Source organism: Perna viridis, chromosome 12 (genome assembly GCF_037379345.1).
Source record: "Perna viridis isolate PV_CMFRI_1.1 ecotype Kerala chromosome 12, ASM3737934v1, whole genome shotgun sequence".
NCBI lineage: Eukaryota > Metazoa > Mollusca > Bivalvia > Mytilida > Mytilidae > Perna > Perna viridis.
In genome coordinates this window covers 4,663,281-4,684,809 of record NC_142456.1, presented here as the reverse complement: position 1 = coordinate 4,684,809, position 21,529 = coordinate 4,663,281, and the positions used below count along the sequence as shown (strand labels likewise).

Genomic DNA, 21,529 nt, shown 5'->3' with positions numbered 1-21,529 from the left:
GTCACTCAGTTTAACGTAGTTTTGAGAAGTTTGGTTAGTTCTTAAATGCCATTGATATAATCAAGCGCTCCGTCGTTTGAGTTCCTAATCAATACAAATTTTGTAGTTAAATGATTCAAAAGGAAATATCATAATTAAAAAAAATCATTAAATATATTTTCTTCAAATTAATCTTTTACGTTTTACAGTTTTCGGTAGTTTGTACAACTTTTGCACAATTCCACCAATTTGCTCAACACTCACAAATATCGACGTGAGTTCATTTTTTCTAAAAATTTCTTACTTAACTCAGGCGCGTAGCTGAGGCCAAATTGAAGTGTATGCAAAATTACGGCAGGGGATCCAGGGAGGCGAAGCCCCCCCCCCCCCCCGAAGCTCCGCGGAGATAGCGTTTTAGAGCATCATTTATGACTCTCCTGGATGTATTTTATCTCAAAAAAAATAAATGGCAAAATTAAGTGCAGGCAAAAGCTTTTTTGCCGAACGACAGCTACGCGCCTGTAACTTCGACTTATACACCATATCCATTATCGCTATTAAAATGTCCTTGTAGTTTTGTAAACTAGAATTTAAAGCCGCTTCTACGAGTACTTATTTGACTTTGGGAATTTTTGTTTTCTATAATTTAAGCCACCTTTCAATTGTTAAAAATTTCTGACGTCACGGTTTCGAGTTATTTTTATTATGACAATTTTATTTCAAAAGTGCTGAACTTGCAGTACATGATCATGTGACTTATCTACAAAATTACTCTGTAATCTTTAAAATACATTTTTTATGTAAGAACTATCATAAACTGTAGTTTATCTGTCAAAACTAATTTTATATCACAGTGCTCTTCGACCAGATGAATTATTACATGCTTTCAATTGGCCATACTCTAGACATTATATTATCATACCAATTTGATCGGTAAACTGAGAAGACCAGAGTTTTTATGTTTAATGTCAAATTCATTATTTATTATACAATTTCAGTTTAAAGATACCAAACTGTCTAGGATTATTATGTTTTTTTGTGGCCAATACTTATTAAAATGACAGTAAAAAAATACTTAAACAATTATGTAAGACTGATAAACTCAGAGTGGGTACTCTAACCCATAAATCTAGGACGAAGATAATTTTAAAAATCATAATTCAATAATGAATTCATATAATTGATAATTATTATAAGTGTTATTCAATTGACAGTCGGGGAATAGTTTGTGTGTCATGTACGCATTTGTGGAGAGTGCTATATTTTAAAGTTTTTAAAATATTAATAGACTGATCGTCAAGTCCGGTGAAATTATAAGGTCATGTTCAGCCTGTAACTGTCCATCTCCCAGACTGACCGTCAAGTCCGGTGACATTATAAGGTCATGTTCAGCCTGTAACTGTCCATCTCCCAGACTGACCGTCAAGTCCGGTGACATTATAAGGTCATGTTCAGCCTGTAACTGTCCATCTCTCAGACTGACCGTCAAGTCTGTGACATTATAAGGTCATGTTCAGCCTGTAACTGTCCATCTCTCAGACTGACCGTCAAGTCCGGTGATATTATAAGATCATGTTCAGTCTGTAACTGTCCATCTCTCAGACTGACCGTCAAGTCCGGTGATATTATAAGATCATGTTCAGCCTGTAACTGTCCATCTCTCAGACTGACCGTCAAGTCCGGTGAAATTATAAGGTCATATTCAGCCTGTAACTGTCTCTTGTCCCTATAAATAAGTAATAGTTATTGCTCTTTTCCCTGTCCAAATGAATCATGCGCATGCGTGCCTAACAACTCTAAACTAGCTTGATCCCACATATGCACATATTACACATGTACTGTATTTCGGTGATAGTGAAATTGATTCGGCTAAGATTGGGAGGTTCACTTTGGTTTCGGCATGATTTTGCTCTCGCAAGTTAGATTATACTTGAATTTTTATTCATTTTTCCTTAATAATTGTTACAAAACACAGTTTTGTCGAGCAAAAAAAACGAAATATTATCATGTGCTATTGATTTCATAGGTTAACCAAAAATATTTGGACGACTTGACTTGGGTATATGTGTGAATCGTGTAAAAGAAATAAGTCATGATCATTAATATTGTGAAACTCTATCTATTTTGTGTTAACTTAACCCTGCAAAGTGATAGTTTGGTGCCAGTCCGCATTGTATACATACATATCATGAAAGTATATGCGTAATATTCCCTTTGTTCCGTCCAAGATGATTTAAAAGATTCTGTACTAGACGCTATTGTATTCGGAGATGTAAATAATATGCATGTGCTGCAACAGTCAGCTCTAATTATAGGGTAGACACATTATAGTGGTGCATGTGACTGCATCAAATATGAATAAAGATAAAGAGATTAACCTACAACTGTTTCTAAGTATAATAAAGGGAACCAAGATTCAAACAAATGGTTCTTGGCCGGGGTGGGGAATTAGATATTCTAGTAATACGTCTGGATTTCATGGAGAACAAAGTAAGAATTAATGATCTTTTGAGGTAGATACAGCTTGTTGTCTTCTCTCATATTTGTTAAAGTGTTTGTATTCTCTATCGATCTTTTAATAGTTCAATCCGAATTAAACAGATTTTTATACATCAAATTCGTCTTATTATATTTTCCTTCCACTGCCCTAGGCTAGGGGAGGGTTGAGTGCTCACCACCATGTTTAACGCCGCCACGTACTTTATGTATATGTTCCAAGCCAAGAACCTGTTATCCAGTTGTTACCGTTGTGTTTATGTTCGTTGTTATTCGTTCTAATATGACGTTTTCATATCGTCAAACAGTATATGTCGGTACAACCCCATCTTTAGCACCTGCGCACTGTCTCTTTTTTTTTCGCTGTCGCTTCGAGACAAAACACTCATTTAAAAACGTTTACACCATGAATTAACGGCTAAGAGTTTATCTAATACTATAATAATACTGATAGTGATACTAATTCACTACTTGGATATGTGGTTTATTTCTTAATTTATCCAACTTCCATACGGGGGAGGTTAAACGGAACAGCCGTTATTTTGGCTACGCCTAGGGAAATGTTTCACAAAAATTACCGTATTTGTCATATTAGAAAAGAAATAATTCCTTTCGGGGGTAGATATGTACTCACTGAACATGGGTTTGGCATTTATATTCTCATTTAACACCTCGCTGTTGCACAGTGTTAAATCATCGAATATAAATGGCATACCCATGTTAAAATGAGTACAAACCTACCACTCCATGAATTATTTCTTAATTTTCAACATTTATAGGTTCATTTTCGTCTTTTATAAATAGTTTCACTTCATTTATTTTGGAACCTTTTACAACTTGCTTGATTGTATGGGTTTCGCCCATCATTGAAGGCCGTGTTGTGACCTATAGAAGTTTAATTGTCTTTTGGTGGATGACTGTCTCATTGGCAATCCTACCACATCTCTTTTTTATGGAACTGGTCAACATTAACATTTTAGACTAATTAACATCTACATATAACAAAAATGTACCATTTGTAAATAACTTTTGTGAGATGTAACCCCAGACTCTCGAAGTTGGCTTTTCAACAATTTGGGAAAGGTGCCTTATCTGTTAAAATAGGTGGAAAATTTAGATTTTATAAAATTAAATTCTGCAGCATATTGAAAATTACGACTTTGCGTAGTTTGATATGTGACTGAAGACGTAGAGAACAAAAATGCACTGACTTGACCAAAACCTCCATAGGGACGAGGCTGAGGCTGGGAAATAAGAGACTCAGCTCAGCACTTCCATCAGTTCGAACAGAAACTGTATAAGCTATCTTTGATGTTAGGTCTGTCTGTACGTTGCAACAAATACGTTAAAATGTTTTTAACATGTTATAATAATGCTGCGCTTCTTATTCTGAAAATTTGTTATCATAGTAAGTCAGTGTTTGTATGTCACTCCTATGTAGATACACGTGTAACTTCAAATGAATAAATATGTGATTTTAACGTTAAATTCTTTTAACACGAAATTAATTGAAAGTCAAAGTAAAACTCAATTGAAGGCCCGATACACATGAATTACACAAGATTTATTTGCTCAATTTAGCATGATATGGTGTGAAATTCACGTGAAATTTAGCATGATATGGTGTGAAAATCACGTGAAATAACTTCGCTTGAGAATGCTCAGTGCATTCTGACTGTTCAAAATAAAACTGTTTCTGTTTAAACATACTCACTGCTTCAACGTGCAATGTATATTATACCAAATCTGAAATCATTGCAATTATCGGTATTTTAGCTAATACACCGAAATAAATATCAAAGACTAAGTAAAAAATTTCTATGATATAACTCGCATTTTCTAAATAAATGGAATAAGTGGCACTCAAAACGAGGGTATCAATTTTATTATTATAGGCTGGGAAATGATTCTCTAAACTGGGGAATGACTCTCTAAGCCTGTCAGTTATTCCAGTTTTATTATTTTGCTTGTTCTTTAATTATGAAAAAGAATCATGACGAACGTCAGGATAATTGATTCCCAGAGATCTGCCCGCTATTATTCTTGATTTACTAGGTGCAACTATCCTCCGTTATTAATTTGAGAACGTTTCCTTAATGCCTTTACAAAGAAAACATAATTATACCTAATATCTTACGTATTATGGATTTTGTATTGGTGTTTAACCGTCTTCGAAACACTGAAGATTCCTCTCCGTTGCAAAATATCACTTAAATTGTGTTCAGTACTAGAGAATCGCGACGACTTTATGGCCTTTTTTCTAATTATACAAGAGACAATTGCAGCTTAAATCATGTGAAAATCTAATTTGAACAATGCTTACAATTGAAAATACAACACAATACTTGGTTAGATAGTGTTATAATGACATTCTATAGTGGTAAATGACATTTAGTTTAAGGACACGTACACTATTGGGTTTTTTTTGTGTGTAGTAACTTCTGACTGTGCATAGTTGTAATATAATTTAAAGTAGTAAGACTGTTTCGAAGTTTTAATTATTGTACCAGTCATTCTCTAGTTTTCAGTCTGTCCCAAGTCAGGAACATTTATACTAGTCGCTATTGTTTCTCTCGTGTGATTTTGAATTTTGTTTGAATGTCTTGTGTTTAAGTGTTATACTCGTTACGCTGAGCCGGTATGATAGTTTTACGGGACTGTTGAATGTGACGGGTGTGTGAAATTTCTCACCATTGATTGGAAGCTCATAGATTTGCTTTGGCTGATTTTTTTTCGCAGTGTAATAGGGTATTTGTGACACCATCGTTTTTTCTATGACATTTGTGCAAATGTTGTCATGTTTAAAACTACAAAAAGGTTTTTAGGCAGCCATGTCAGCTTTTTATTGCCCCTGCAGTTTGGTAGGAAAGAAAGTTTACGAAAATTAAAAAATGCCCATAAATGTTAAAAATGACCCTTTAATATGACGATTTGTTGGATAACTTGACATTTTCTTTATTTCTATTCAGCAAAATATTTAGTTCATAAAAGAGTTTACTATTGTTGATATAATTAGTGACAAATGAAGGAAATCAAAATTAAGCAAATACACACTGTATTTTAAGATATATATTTTTACACCAATATCGTTAAAAACTACCATTAGTAAGATGTGTAAGTGCAGTTTTTGAATTGTGTGTGATTTGTAAAGCCAGATATTCATATTAGTTTTTTTTTTCACCCTTAGGTTTAATTTGTACGTTTCTTTCTACATGTGTAGATAGTAGCAATTGTTATTAACTCGTATTATCAAGCCTAAAATTTATCATCATTTTTACAAATGTTCAACCTTCTCGAGTAATACTGCAAAAAGTTCAGCTTTCCTATACTTTTCCTGTCTATACATGTATATAAATGTCACGTCACCTGAGCAAGTGATGACCAAAAAACACCAACAAATTTATATGAAAGTGCTAAAATGACATTATTTAGTAACATATAATATATATCAAAATTCAAATTAGCTTAATAAGCATAATATTTACGAGTAGATCAAGTTGTGTCTCATTTTAACCTAACATATCAGTTTTGGCACGATAATAAAAGAGTGACAAACCTTAAGTAACACGGTAGGCCAAGCAGAACGATTCCGCATACATGATATGCAGTTTGTATGTCTGTTTATAATTTTGACACACCTTTTGATTGATGATTTTGTCAGGTAACACCATTACACCTGTGTATTGGATTAGAGTTCAAAGGATTATGATTTTTATTTGAGAGGTGTATTTTTATTTAAAATTTTGACATCATTTCATGCCTTCCCCTATAAAAAATGTATTAATGTCATAATAAAAAACATGAAAATTCTGGCTTCATTAAGTGACACGAAGTTCTGTTTATTATGCAGTATACAGACAATAAAAAAATTGGCCCAGCTCTCCATTTTGTTGCAATGTAAAGTTATTATCTTATAGTTATATAAGATGTGGAATGTACTTTTTTAAATATAACCAATATATAAATTTAAGTTGCTTATTATATTAGACTCTACTCTATATACATGTCAATTTCTTCACTTAACTTTTCATTCACTCCCCTATTTTAAAGACCTCTTTTAAATCGTGCTTTATGTAACCTTGTAAATACCTCATGCACGCTTTACATTCAATGCAAGATTTAGAGAGTACCTTTCCACAAAAACAATGTTGACAGCGATTGTGATTAAATGACAACCCCGCTTGACCTATAGTGATCAGTCTACAGTGTTAGCGATTGAACGGAAAACTAAAATAAACAATGTGTCTGCATTAAGCGTGCACTTTCGGTGAACATTATGTTCTATATTATTAATATACACATACATAATATAAATGTATAGGCAGTAGCCCTTATAACTTGTCCTTGTAACATTTTAATGTCAGTCACATGACTGGTTCTATTCCGTGGTCTCGTATGTCATCGTCATAATTACGTAGTTACGGATGCACGTAAAACCCAAATCCATGCTTATTCCGGAGAGGTTGTACTATTTCACATGCCTACGAATATACATGTACAAAAAAATTCAGACTGTTACTAACATTTTTTTTTCAATTTCAGTAATGAATCGAAGAAGAAAAGTCATGTTTTTCCATTATGTTTTGATGCTTGAGAATCTTTTTTTTTTCACAACTTGTATATGTACAATGTTCATAGGCACGTCTCGATATAGAATGTATACATTAATATCTTTTGTATTAATTTGATTCTTCAAAACGATTGAGAACTTTTGTGTTTTGAAGTACACTTGTAAATTTGTTTGTATATCTAACAACCTTGAAAACGTTAATTTACAGACACTTTGGCTTGCACTTGAATATAAGTATATGGGTTATTGAAGACAAAGGAACGTAACGAAAATTTCTGTATTTTTTCTTAGGACAATGTCAAGCTAATTCATGCTATAACGGTGGAACATGTTACGGAGGCTATGAACAACGATGTAGATGTCCGCCAAACTTTGAAGGAGCTAGGTGTCAACATGGTGAGTATTAGGTGCATGTTTAGGAAAAAGAATCCGGAATATGAAGATGTCATAGGATTACAAATGTATTTAAATACTGACTCAGCTTGAGTGTTCAATTTAATGTCAAACTACGTCAGATGGGCTCCGTGTAGCACTCATGTTCGTATACATGTTGTCGTTGGCAGATCTTAGACCTTGTGAACGATGTAAAACTATCCTCTAGATGTTAAATTTTATCGGTTCTGTGAAGGCCGAATTATAACTAGAAAAATCGGTTTCAGACAAGAATGCAAGAAACTTAAACGCAAATATGTAAAATTTCAGATTTTGAACTCTTCGTGTTGTTTGTAGTCTGCAGTTGTAAATATGCAATGACTAGACTTACTGACTTTATCCACGTGAGGACATATGGCACTTTTTTTCTATGCATCATTTTCAGGCTCCAGGCTTATTTGTATATGTGTAGGTGATCTTAATTTTTGAATTCAAGAAACATAAAAGTGGCTATACAATCCTTTGTCATTTAGTGCGAACTTGACAGAGATTAAACTCAATGTCATTTTAATACTGAATAATACGTGGTCCTGTATCTTCTCAGATTAATCACAACACGGATCAAAAAGCTAACTACCACAATTATTTAACAATATCAAACAACAATGTACGAACAAGCACCTTTTTGACTTGAAACTAGACAAACCTGACGTTTTTAATATAAAAACCCTCAAAATATGACAGTTGTTGGTTTGTGCCATTGTTTATATGCATTTAAATCGTAAATCATACAGACATTCGTATTGTTATGTTGTCATATCATTTTTCTGTAATTAGAGAAATTAAAGGACGAGATATTTTATTTTATAGTCGACTAATATTGTAAATGACAAGACAGACATTTGAATGGGCCACACATTATGTAGGACCACTAGTGCGCACTAAATCAAAGTCTTAATAGAAAAGGAAATCAGTTGTTAGTCTTTACCTTAATTTATTGAAATATTTGTACTGGGTAATATTCTTGTCATGAAAAAAAAATAAAAGAAGTCTTTGAAAAAGTTCTAGATTCTGGATAACATATTTTAACCTTATTTAAAGGAAATATTAAGTAGCAGTCTTTGTAAGAATCATGCAAATTCTGTAATATATGATAAATCCCCCAAAAAGGCTATATATTTTTATTTTGGTTAATAATATGCTTTATACATGTAAGTCTATACAATGAAATGTTTAATTATTCAATCCAATCGGTCTGCCTTTAGGAGATAATTCATACCGAAAATACAATAGTTTCTGTTGTATTTTGGTGTCACTTTACAGAGTTGTCTCCCTTAATTTTTAATTCTACCGTACATTCCATATAACTTTTATGTGGTATGAACAAGGGTTACATGAAAAATCACATGTTACTTTTCGTATATGATATTTTAAATAAAATATCAAAAATATAAATATGCAGGCTTTCCAACCACGAATCACATTTTGCATGATTCTTATCTGGAGTGCTACTTAAATACTGTTACTAATGAAATAATTTCTGAAAATGAAAAAGATGATAAAATTTCTTCATTTAATTTCCTTGCAAGACTTAATATATCAAAATGGAATATTATAGAAAGAACGACAGCTACACTGTGGTGGTACATTTTCTGAAAAAAAAAAATCATTCCCGCGCTATTGTTTTAATACTTTAGTTGTTTAATACTAGGTACATGTATATGCAGTATCGGTTTTTTTTTATCTCTTTAGAGATTTATTGGAGAAAATACGTGTACACAGACGTTAGGTACATGTATATCAAATATTATACTTCAAATTAGCGTTCCGTGAAACAAAAGGGTATCGAACGACAGACACGAAAATTGAGAGGGGAAATGCAAGAGTGGCAGTCATCGATTAGAGCTAAAAATGAAACACATTGATAATTCTTGGTGTTACCTTACTAATATTTCAATAGCAAAAAAGCACAGAAAAAAATAGAGGCAAGGCAGGAAATAGTCGGACACACAACGCAACTGAAATCCATATGTCTGATTTTGTTGGAAGGTCATACATATATTTTGTTTGATTTATTAAAACTATCTATAAAAATGACAGTATACAAATCAATTTAACAGAGACACACTTCAGGTTTATATCTATTACATTGTATTTGTTGTAAAACTTATTTATAAAAATATATAAATATAAAAATTATGACAAAGACCATCCTGGATTGGTGAAAATAATTGTCATACAACTGAAGGGAATTTATATTTTATATAATTGTGTCCACCCTGGAATTATATTTTGTATGTGACGAATCTATTATTATTTGCCGTATTTGATATATTATACAGCCGTATTATTAAATCTTAATACACGTGGAAAGGGTTAATGTAGTGAACCCACTTTCCATGGAGATTCAAAATTCAATTACTAAGATATTACATTGAACATGATAATTATACAAAAATGTGTACCATTTATAAATAATTTTTTTTCCCTTTGTCTTCATGTTTACGGTGACATGCAAAAAGTATGTAAAATCATACTTTTGAAAGCAATGGTTAATGCAATACTTGTCAACTGATTTTGAAAAAAAAATAATCATTTAAAAGAAAAAGGATAATGTTAAAATTAAACCTCTTGTTTTTTTGACAAGTTTCTGCAGTATCATTTTCAGAAGTGTCCGACAAATAAATCAGTCAATAATTCAGTTTGAAATAGTGTAAACTTGTGACGTCATTTATTGTCTCGGTAATTAAAGTGCCAACGCACACTTAATTTTAGTCATAAAATCTTTTTTTTTTAAACAAATTACAAAATTTTAGATATTTCTCATACTTATTTAAAAAAAAACAAATTGATCTATAAATAACTTTCAAATAATTTGTGATTCCCAAACTCCACAAGAATCCATACCAACAACGTTTCATAGCTGGATCTGCAAAATGTACCACCAAACCTCTTTCAAAACTTTTAACTTCTATACTCACAACTGTCAAAGAGGGTCTGCAGTCCTACCACAACACTTGTTACCCCCGTAGTGATATTAATTCAATGTGGATCCTGAAAAATTCGAAAGATCTTTTCGAGACAATCAGTTCAAGACTATTATCTGAATATAATAGCATTAAAACCTATAATTTTTCAACACTGTATACTTCTATTCCACAAACTCAGTTAAAATCCCTACTTAAAAACATTATACATCGTTGTTTCTTAAAAAAAAATGGTACAACTAGATACAAATATATAATTCTTGGTAGAGATTCCTCATACTTTGTAAGAAATAATTACAAATCATCTTCCAAATATACAGAGGAAGAAGTTTACAAAATGCTGGAATTTTTAATCGACAACATACGTGTCCAGTGTGGTGGACGTGTTTTTCAACAAACGGTCGGCATTCCAATGGGAACAAATTGTGCCCCTTTACTTGCTGACCTATTCCTTCACTCTTATGAGGCTGACTTTATAGCTGATCTGAACCAAAAGAAAGAATATCGTTTGGCTAGATCCTTCAATCTCAGTTTCCGCTATATAGATGACGTATTATCCTTAAACAATCCTAATTTCGGGGATTTGATACATCGCATCTACCCAAGAACTTGAGATAAAGGATACTACAGACACTGTGAAGTCAGCATCATATCTTGACCTACACTCAGAAATCGATGGTAAAGGAAAACTATTGACCAAACTTTACGACAAACGTGATGACTTTTCATTCAAAATTGTCAACTTTTCTTTCATCTGTGGCAACATCCCTTCAGCACCTGCTTATGGAGTGTTCATATCACAACTCATACGTTATGCCAGAGCCTGACGAAACGAAGCAGACATTTTGTATCGCACTAGAACTCTAACAAATAGGCTTCTTCAACAGAGTTATGTTGCTACAAGATTGAAGTAATCACTACAGAAGTTTTATGGTCGTCATCATGGATCGTTATGGTGTATCATTCTGCACCATGAAAACGGATTTATTCAACGGGTCATAGTTTTCCTTTCCTCGGTTGTCTATCCCGGACTTGACTTTTTATGAGCAACTCGGTGGGTGTTTCTAGAAAAGCAGAGGACGCTTACCCTACCGGTGCACCTGGTCCATGTTTCTAGTTTTTAGTGGAGTCCGAGTTGCTCATTTGCTTTTGTTACTTTTTATGTATGATTTTAGTTACTTTATGTTCTTTGTTGTGTATGTCTGTTTTCCGTGCCTGGTCTTTGTCCCTGGATGCATTCTTTTGATTACCGCTATAACCTTGGTTCCATTGATTATCCTTTGTATAGAAACAAAGGGAAAATTTACAAGTGTTGCCAAGTCCAGTACATCTCAAAATATAGATAATTAAGGACATGAACAGTGATGGACGAGTAATAAATCTCTATGCCACCTACCCCATTGAAGGCAGAAAACGTTATACATTACAGTTCTATTCGCGATCATTGAACTTACATTGTACGCGTAATACATAACCGTATTATATTGTGGAAGCGAGACGTGCCGAAAGAAAAACCTTGGTCAAAATTTGGATTTTAAATGCAACCAAAAGCAAGGCGGTCGCCACACCTGAAAAACCATGTGGCGAAATTAATAGACCCTCACAATAATAATAAACTATGATTTTTGTTGTAGTATTAATGTCAGGAGATTTATATAATACACGTACCAGGCGCAAACAAGACATTAACAGAGTGCCTTTCAGATTATCTGCATGGATATTGTTTTTATATCAAAAAGTAGTCGGGTTAGAGAGAATTATGAGGATGAATAAATATGATACCTTAACGTGGCGTCAATTTGCATTGCCCCACAAGGTGAAAAATACCATTTCATTTTGTTTCGACTTACAGTCCCGCAATTTGACAGAAAATATTTAGTAACGAATTTAAATGTATATGTACCCAAATAAACCTTAAATGTGGATGAAAAAAAACCTCTGCAATAGAGGTCGATATAATACAATGTATATACGTGTCAAGTTCGAAAAGCCCACGTTTTCAGTCTCCGACTATATGGTTTTGCATCCACAAGATAATAATAAATATATCAAAATTAATTAATATTCAGTATGTACGTGTACCAATTAGTTTTGATTTGTTGCATCTTTTTAGTTAAGAATCTTGTAAGAATCAGGTTAAAGATAGAATTATATTTTTAAGTATACCCTGATATATGTACATAACATACATGACAAGTAGCATTAATTTGATCTGGTACTGTGACGTCATAATAACGTCTTTTGGTCCGCATTATCTAACTGATGACGATTGGTTGAATTGGTAATTAAGTTACATGTGTAAGGGTTGTTTTTATGATACAACTTTGAACAAAAGCGCATCGCGGTTCGTAAAGCGTAAATGGTGATTTTATAGCATACTTAAAATTTTCTACGTTACGTTATCAACGTTATGTTCTTGTATGTATATGATGTTCAAAACTAACGACATACATGTACATGCAAACGAACCGACGGACAATATCCACTGAATTGTTGGTTGAGCAAACGTACATGTGTCAAGAAAATGAGTTGATAAAAGTAAAATCATAAATAAAAAAAAATAATTACAACTAGAACTAGAAAAAACGTGAGTAATTTAAAAAGCTCATTTGGTTATACCCCATCTCGCTCCTTTCCCTCACAATATAAATAGAAACTCCGTAAGTCATTCAAATGCAAAGCAAAATAAAAGGTGCGTATTGACATCATGTGATGCAGAAACTGTGAAAGTATCATGAAATTTCATTCGAGGATTAGAACCGGACGGACAGCATGTTCACTATATACCCCCCGCTTTGCGTGTGGTAAAATAAAACGTACAGTTTTGCTCTGCACAATGGTCTTTTGTATGACTACTCAATAACTTATAACAAATGGCATCAGACATGGAAAGACGCCTACAGAAAGAAAAAGTCACTCCATAAACTCCTTGTAAGATATATTTTTAGCAGGTAGTAGCACATGCCAACGCATCAGAACACGAAACTTGGCCGGTGTCATGATAATTCAGTCGATGTTATGATAAAACGGGAATTTCTTCCTTGTATCTACATTATGTCATCACTGATATCGTTTCTGTTTTAAGTTTATAATTTAGTACCTGGATGGTAGTTGAAACCTTTAACATGTATTGTCTGTTTCACTTCAATGTGGTCTTGATTTTTACGATTCTTACAAGAATAGAAATATATTTTTCACTGAATACAATGTTTGAAAAAGACTGTACTGTTATTCCCGCCAACAAAGAATTTTACAATCAGTCTTGGGATTTGGAAAAAATGTATTTTGTCTTTGCGTCTAAAGAGTTTATGGTTGCATCGATCTTTTTTTTGTGTAAAGATTAGCTTATATAAGGTCGCATACATAACTGGTCATGAAAATGTGTACAAGTCATGGTAGCCTTGCAGAATTTATACCTACAGACTGTACATGCATGTATGGGAGCCAAGCAAAATTTATACTAACAAATACATATGTAACGACGATCACATGTAACGGAGATTACAGATGTACATATGTAACGAAGAAGGAAATCACATATGTAGCAAAGAGTACGTGTAATGAATATTTCATGTAACGAAGATTGACATATAACGACGGTTACATGTAACAAAGATCACATGTAACGATATACATGTATGTAACGAAAATCACATGTATCGTAAAAAAATATGCAACGAAAATAACATGTTCATTCAATTACGCGCGCATTTGTACCCCTCTCTTACATGCACAAGTCTCGCAATGAATTGTACCCAAGTTGTGATTTTGTTTTCTTTCTTCTTTCCTCATTATGTCATCGCTGATATCTTTTGAGTTATTTAACGCAGTATCTGGATAATAGCACTACACGGCTTCCTTATCTATCACTGTCTCAGTCTGATCTATTCTGACTTGGAAAAATTTTACATTTGCCATCTTAAACATCAATCAACTCCTTAAACATGTTCACCGATTTTTCTCGTTTTCCTTGAAATCGAAAACAAAAGTATTATTTTAAAAAGTTTAATTTGTGTTTTGACGATTATCCACATAGATAAAGTTATGTTTTCATTGCTTTGTAACACGTTATAGCGAGACGTTGTTTCCTTATTCTGGGAGACCGTCATAGACTTTAGATTACACTTCAGATACAAAATGTAGAGTATTAAAAATGTAAGATTTTGTAATGTACGGATGTCGGTCATAAACAATGTACGGATGTCGGTCATAAACAATGTACGGATGTCGGTCATAAACAATGTACGGATGTCGGACATAAACAATGTACGGATGTCGGACATAAACAATGAACGGATGTCGGTCATATACAATGAACGGATGTCGGACATAAACAATGTACGGATGTCGGACATAAACAATGTACGGATGTCGGACATAAACAATGAACGGATGTCGGTCATATACAATGAACGGATGTCGGTCATAAACAATGAACGGATGTCGGTCATAAACAATGTACGGATGTCGGACATAAACAATGTACGGATGTCTGACATAAACAATGGCACTTTAAACATAAACAAATCTTCACAATTTTTTTACTATATTTATAAAATACTGATTGGTAACATTTCGATATGGTTTTATTTTGATACTTTCAATCCAAGGTGTAAGCTAATTTCGCATTAACCATGACGACTGTGAGCTCAGGTACATAGTCTGTAAATACAAATTTTTATTATATTTTCAAAGTAGTTATAATACTACCGCTGATATGAACATAAACAGATGTAATGTTTTGCTATTTTCTAGAAGTAGATGAATGTGGCCCATGTGCATACATGTACATGCAAATATTTTACTATATTTTCGAAATGTTGCTTTACCATTCAAGATAAATAGATGTACATGTATTTTTTTCCCTATTTTCTAGATGTGGACGAGTGTCGTGTTAACAATGGCGACTGTGAACACAAATGTGTGAATACCATTGGGTCTTATTACTGTTCATGTCACGAGGGATTCCAGCTGAACAACGACGGGAAACGATGCATAGGCAAGTTTAATAAAATTACATGTTAAAGTCCAAATAAATTTTCCATAATTTGATCATAATTATTCAATTATGCTCCATAATGTTACATCATCATGAGTTATTGTGTTAAAAGGATACAAATCGTTATATACAACGGTGTATGGTGTTACTTTTAGATGGTAGATATGAAATATGAGTATTGCTCCGCAAAAGAATCCGGAACGGTTTTCTTATTACACTGTATTTTGATGGTTATCAAACGATTCTTATACATTTCGTATTGATCTAATATCGAAAGTAATAAATCACGTATCATGATTTTTCTTTTGAGTAAATTACATGAATATAAAAAAAGATATTTCTAACAAAAACAAGGCATATCTGATACCAGCAGGGATTAATTTACTAAAAGTTCTCCACGGCTTTTATTTTGTTGGATGTTGGTTTTTGAAAGTGAATATGCACAAGAGATATAACTTAATTTTATATGCCTTCTGTTAAAGTTCTGAGAGTTATCTCCCTGTTAAAGTTACTATATGTATATTTCTCTCTCATGAACAGATCGACGTCTAAACAACTGATCAAAGTTATTATAATTGTATTTTGTTGCCAATTTCAATAAGAAACTGCCAAATAATTTTTGTTTTATTTTCTGCCTTTTGTTTGGTTCTTATAGAAACCTGTACTTACATCGTAGTTTTTAAAGAATTTAGTGCGGAAAGGTTATAAATGACATTTACAATACTTTCTATTCCATCCCTTTGATCAACCAACAGTTTTGAAACCTTGCGTAAAATTGGCTTTTTTTAAATTGATATTGACAAAAAACATAGTCACGGCTCTATGACCAATTAGAATTATGACAATTTTGACGTTAACTACTGCAACTGTTATGTCCTCAACAGCTCTACATTTTATTTCAACAAAACAGTAGACAAGTTATATCCATGGAGAATGTTGTCCAATAACTTTTGATTTAACTGAAAGACTGAGGTGAAAATGAATCGTTAATATGTTTTTCTTTCTTATAGATATTGATGAGTGTGCAAAAAATAAGGGCGGGTGTCAACATGAGTGCCAGAATAGCAATGGGGGATTCATATGTCTCTGTCCAAACGGCTATCGTCTCCATGTTGATGAAAGAACTTGTGTTGGTGAGTAAAAAATGGTACCAGGCGTGGATTCACTGGGAATGGACCCAGTGTATCACCATGAAATTGGGGACTATAATTAACAAATTCTAACCCCAAAACTTTCTTCCCTTGCTTCGTTCGGCTTTTTATTCTATTCTAAACCTAAAGTAAAATTACGGATCCACCCTAGCCGGTTACCACTTTTTAAAACTCGGAACTCTCACTCATTATCAAGGAAGTAAAGTTTTCATGTAATCGAGTGGTTATTTCATGGAAAAGGAACTATGTGTTTCATAAAAGTAATTAAGTGAAGCAATAATTGATACATGTGGCATGTTAAGTCGATGTTGTCGAAACATTTTTCTGTCTGAAGTCATGACCGGATTAGTATTTACATGCATACCCGTTTGTTCCTACAAGTATTATTCATCTTTTTAAGTCACTGACAAATTAGTTTGAATTCCTTTACCAGTTCTATATAACCATTCTCAGTTTGCTACTCCTTGTAATTGACTTAACTGTGTGTATATCAGAAAAGCAACTGTATGTTTCAATCAGAAAATAATATTCGTAAAACAAGAAGAGGTTTGTGAATAATCGAATTAAAACTTATTTTATGTAGGCATATTTCGTTCATACGTAGATGGTACATTAAGTAACATTGATTGTAATAATTAGGCTGTGTGTGGCTTATTATTATTCCTAATTTTGTCTTTTTTTGCCACACATAAATTGATTTATTTTATTCAATACATATAGGAAAAAATCAGAAATGCCGATTAAATTTATCTTGATACATCTGTGACGTAGATGTTTTACTGCTTATGTAAGGAAAAAATGCGAGAAAATTTCCCGCCACTTTACAGAGTACATTGCAACTAAATTTGACATAACAATACATGTATCTTAAAAGAGCAATCATTACAAGCACTTTGATTTAAGTTTTAAAGTGAAAATACTTTTATAATGCAATACAATTTTGGCGTTTTTTTCTTCACTTGTCACACCTTTAACACGTTTTGCCTGATTCTTATACAAAGAAGTACTTAATACTTGAATGGGGATAGACAATGGTGTAAAAATACATGTGTTAATATTTTAAATTAACTAAGTATTAATACTTTTCTTTTTTAAAATTATGTGATTATATTTTTCATTAAAGTTTGCTCTGGTAAAGAGACAGTGTATTTGGTAAATGTATGGATGAAAAAAATCGGGGTAATTCATTTAGGAATTGGCAACTTAGAAATGTTGTAAATGGGAAGTTTACACCATTCAAGATCAATATTCGATTCAAGGGATGACGAGCTTAAGTTTTTTGGGTTATGAATGGAAAAGAAAATCTTTATGTTTCCTTCCATCAAACATATAAAAATTTAACACAAGAAAAGTCTGCAAGTACTCAGCTGGAATTGATTTGCGTGTTGTATGAAGTACCAAGTTCCACAACTTCTTAAGAATTGATTATTATATTGCTTGTAAGATATTGAAAGTGTAAAAAAAAAACTCGATATCAGTCATAACGATTAAAGCTATATTTCTATAGAGAGAGTAATGAATCTTGTGTTTATTACGTAATTAAGAAATTAGATACTGAGAAGAAGTTTGAAATTACTTTAATTACCGAAAAACTTAGATGGTGGAATTTTAGCACCTGCTTCCAATAATGGTGTATTATTTATTGAGGTATACATTGAGAATGGGGAGAGAGAAAAAAACGGAATGCGGCCAAGGAAACGCACTCGATTCTTTCAAAAACTATTATTGATTTAGATATGACTAATTGCAAAAGGAAATGAATGGAGAGGGTGGTAAATCTATTTTGTAATCTTTAGTTATTGTATTTAATAAAATATTACCTTTGTAACTAAACGTAAAACTAGACCCGATAAGAGTTATGTATAGTCTGTGTTGTTCCGTGCGTTTTCATTTGCATAGCTTTATTGTGTCAGCAATGGGAGCAGTATACTTTTAGTCGTGGATATCAGATTAATTTAACGTGTACATCAAGTACTTGACTGAGTAGTCACATCTATGCTCTTTACAGTCGCACATGCGTACATGCAGAAAATGTACAATGCTAGTTATAATTTTATTAAAGGAATATAAATATTCTATTAAGATGTAGTATGTAATTGTTAACAAATTTGGAAATGAACTCATTTGGCATAAATGTTTTAGTTTGCAGTTTTTTTAAGAAGTGATGCTTAAATTTAAAAGATAAAAAGTAAAAAAAAGAATACTGTTAACCTTTCATCTAAAGTAACATTTTTAGATTTGATAGAATACTAGATAAATGTCATTGTTAAAAAGCGAGGGATTAAAGTACTAAAGTCATGTAACAATGATAGAGGTGATAGAAGATAGATGGAAAGAAAAAAAAACAAATGATTTTTTCGGCCCATAAAATGCTATATTTTTATATAACTACAACAGTCCGTTCTATGTACGTACGCGTATTATTAAAAAAAAAACAACATATCATGCTTTACTCTACTATATAAGGCGACCAAACAAAGATCGACAACCTTTGTAAAATGCCAAATTGTATGGCTTTATCTCAAAAGTGCAACAACCGATAGACAAATTAACCTGCTAATCGGACCTATAGCTGTTTCTGATATAGAAAGAAAAGATAATTTGTAAATCACCTCCTGTCTGATTTTTATGAAGGTAAAAAAGGAAACAACAGTTTAAGAAAAGAAAACGTGTTATTAAGACGGGCGCAAAATAAGTTCCTATTATAAACCAATATCACTGCTATTTCATTCTAATACCAGATTACCAGGTGTATTAACATAAAAGCATTCACAGAATTTTATTGATAGAAACTATTCGTTTGTTTTCAAATCAGGTAAATCAATAGCTGATAAATTTGAAGATATTATTACTATTTCAAGTTTGTGTACAAAGCAACATTGTTACGTAGATTACTTTTATGTGAAAATGCATCTGTGTAAATATTTAGAAACACATCATTTACTTTCAAAATAGAACGTTTATTGTACAGAAAGTATCATAGGCATCATTACCGTGGAATTAAAATATTTAAACAAAAGTAGTTTGAAACAAATGTATATGTCTTAAATAGAATGCGATGATTTTTGAACTGCAATATAATGATACAGCTCCATGTTGTATCTATTTTTATCGTTTTAATTTTCGTTTACTTTGCTTATTCAAGCACGTAAATTTATTACTAACCTTACAGACAGACAGACAGACAAACTAATAATCCCCCATGAAAATTACTCATTTCTATTGCAATATGCACACAAAGCACTCGTTTAAAATTTACAAAAGAACCAATCTGAAATGATTTATTTCAGGTTACATTTTTAATTCAAGCAATAATGTGCAAGTGTATAATACATGTATAATATATCACTAAAATGAGTAACCAGAAAAATAATCATATATTCCTTTTCTGGATATTCATTTTAGTGATTATTTCCAGTCGATTTTTTATGATCATCACTGGTCCAATATTGATAATAGAAAATTGACAGTTACCTTTTACATGTTATAGAAATAATGTAATATATTATTTACTCACTTTTATTGCTGTATTCTGTATTTGAAAATATTTATAAATCCAGTTTTGTTACATAAAATATTGTTTATATTTTGTATGCATGTATAAGGTTTGTAATTGTATATAAAACTGTAGAAAGAAATTGAAAATTATGATAATGTAAATCATACAGATCAAGGCGCAGTCAGAGAAGATACGAACTCAGTTGAAGAGGTAGACCCACAATCTCCAATTAATTCGATGTACCCACAAGGTAATATCCACGACAACCAGATATACATACCTGCACGTAGCCTTGACGACAGACAACATGTTATTTTCCCGCCATCTAACATGATTGACAATGCGGACGGTACTAACAAATGTTGTAACGGTGTCGTCTGCACAAATATATGATGTATAAATATTTAAACGCACCTTCCTGTAGCGTAAAAGTGATTTCCTTGTGAAATTCAATGCACCCTTTTAATAGTCGAAATACGAAATACGTTTCTTTTAAGTTAGAATATATAAAGAAATAAATTTTGAAAATATCGAAATAAAAAAATAAACGTTATTTCTCTTCTTAATTGTCTGTAATTTGTCTCGAATTGTCGTGTAAGTTATACATATACGAAAAGAAAATTAGCTTTTTTAAGTTATATTTAAAAGTGAAACTGTTCTAGATTTATATATATACTTGTCATGTCTTCATCAGTCCAGGGACTTAGAAGGAAATCACTCTCGAACAAATTTCGCAGAATGTAATTTTTGTCACAAAAGAAGCATGTGGACTTTCTGTTTTGTATTTATTGTACTTTTTGTTTTTCTGTAGTTCTTCCATTGAATTGCTTGCTTTTTCCTATTATTTTTTTCTTGGCTATGTTTGTTTCCTGTTTTCAATTTTTTTATGTTCTATACGCAATTTTCTAGTTACGAAAAGCAGTTTATATAATGTTACACGATATAATGAATTGTGTACTGCACAATCTAGATTGGAATCATTTGTTTAGAGTAATTCATTCTTCGACACGTTAGTTATGATTTTTTTAAATCAAACAAAACAGCTCCTCAGTTATTTTGTCGGATGTATATTACCAATTACAATTACAAAATACATAATATATAATAAAAATAATAAAATTTATGGTATTATTAAGTTAAGATTTATTGTAGCATTCTTTTTAACCGCTAACATTCCGAAGCCAAAAAAAAATGACAGCTTTTCTATTGCTGACTAAGCGTAATTTTGCCATTAATATCAATTCTGTCAAGATGCCGATGATTTTATGGTTTTTACCGATTCAAAGAATTTACCGAAGTCTTTTTAGTCGAATGTTACTATCGATATATGCTATTCTACCCTTTGCTTTTAATGTCTTACTTCATGTACGTGCACCCCTGAGATATACATGCATGGCTACTACCTTATCATATTTGTTGTCTGTCAATTCCCCCATCGTTTGAAAATGCAAGATTTTATGTTCTGCATGTAGTTGA

The 21,529-nt window shown here is 32.3% G+C and overlaps 1 protein-coding gene across 8 annotated transcripts in view; it reads left to right on the top strand.

The window, feature by feature from the left end:
• LOC148600938 (uncharacterized) overlaps window positions 1-21,529 on the top strand; it is a 101,090-nt gene that overhangs the window by 43,712 nt on the left and 35,849 nt on the right. For 7 of the 8 annotated variants that reach the window (XM_088556451.1, XM_088556453.1, XM_088556448.1 and 4 more), the window contains exons 4-7: window positions 7,337-7,441; window positions 15,281-15,403; window positions 16,414-16,536; window positions 20,223-20,303. In XM_088556451.1, coding sequence (XP_088412577.1) covers window positions 7,337-7,441; window positions 15,281-15,403; window positions 16,414-16,536; window positions 20,223-20,303 — 432 coding nt within the window. The remainder of the gene's footprint in view (window positions 1-7,336; window positions 7,442-15,280; window positions 15,404-16,413; window positions 16,537-20,222; window positions 20,304-21,529) is intronic. The other variant, XM_088556455.1, reaches the window with a different exon arrangement.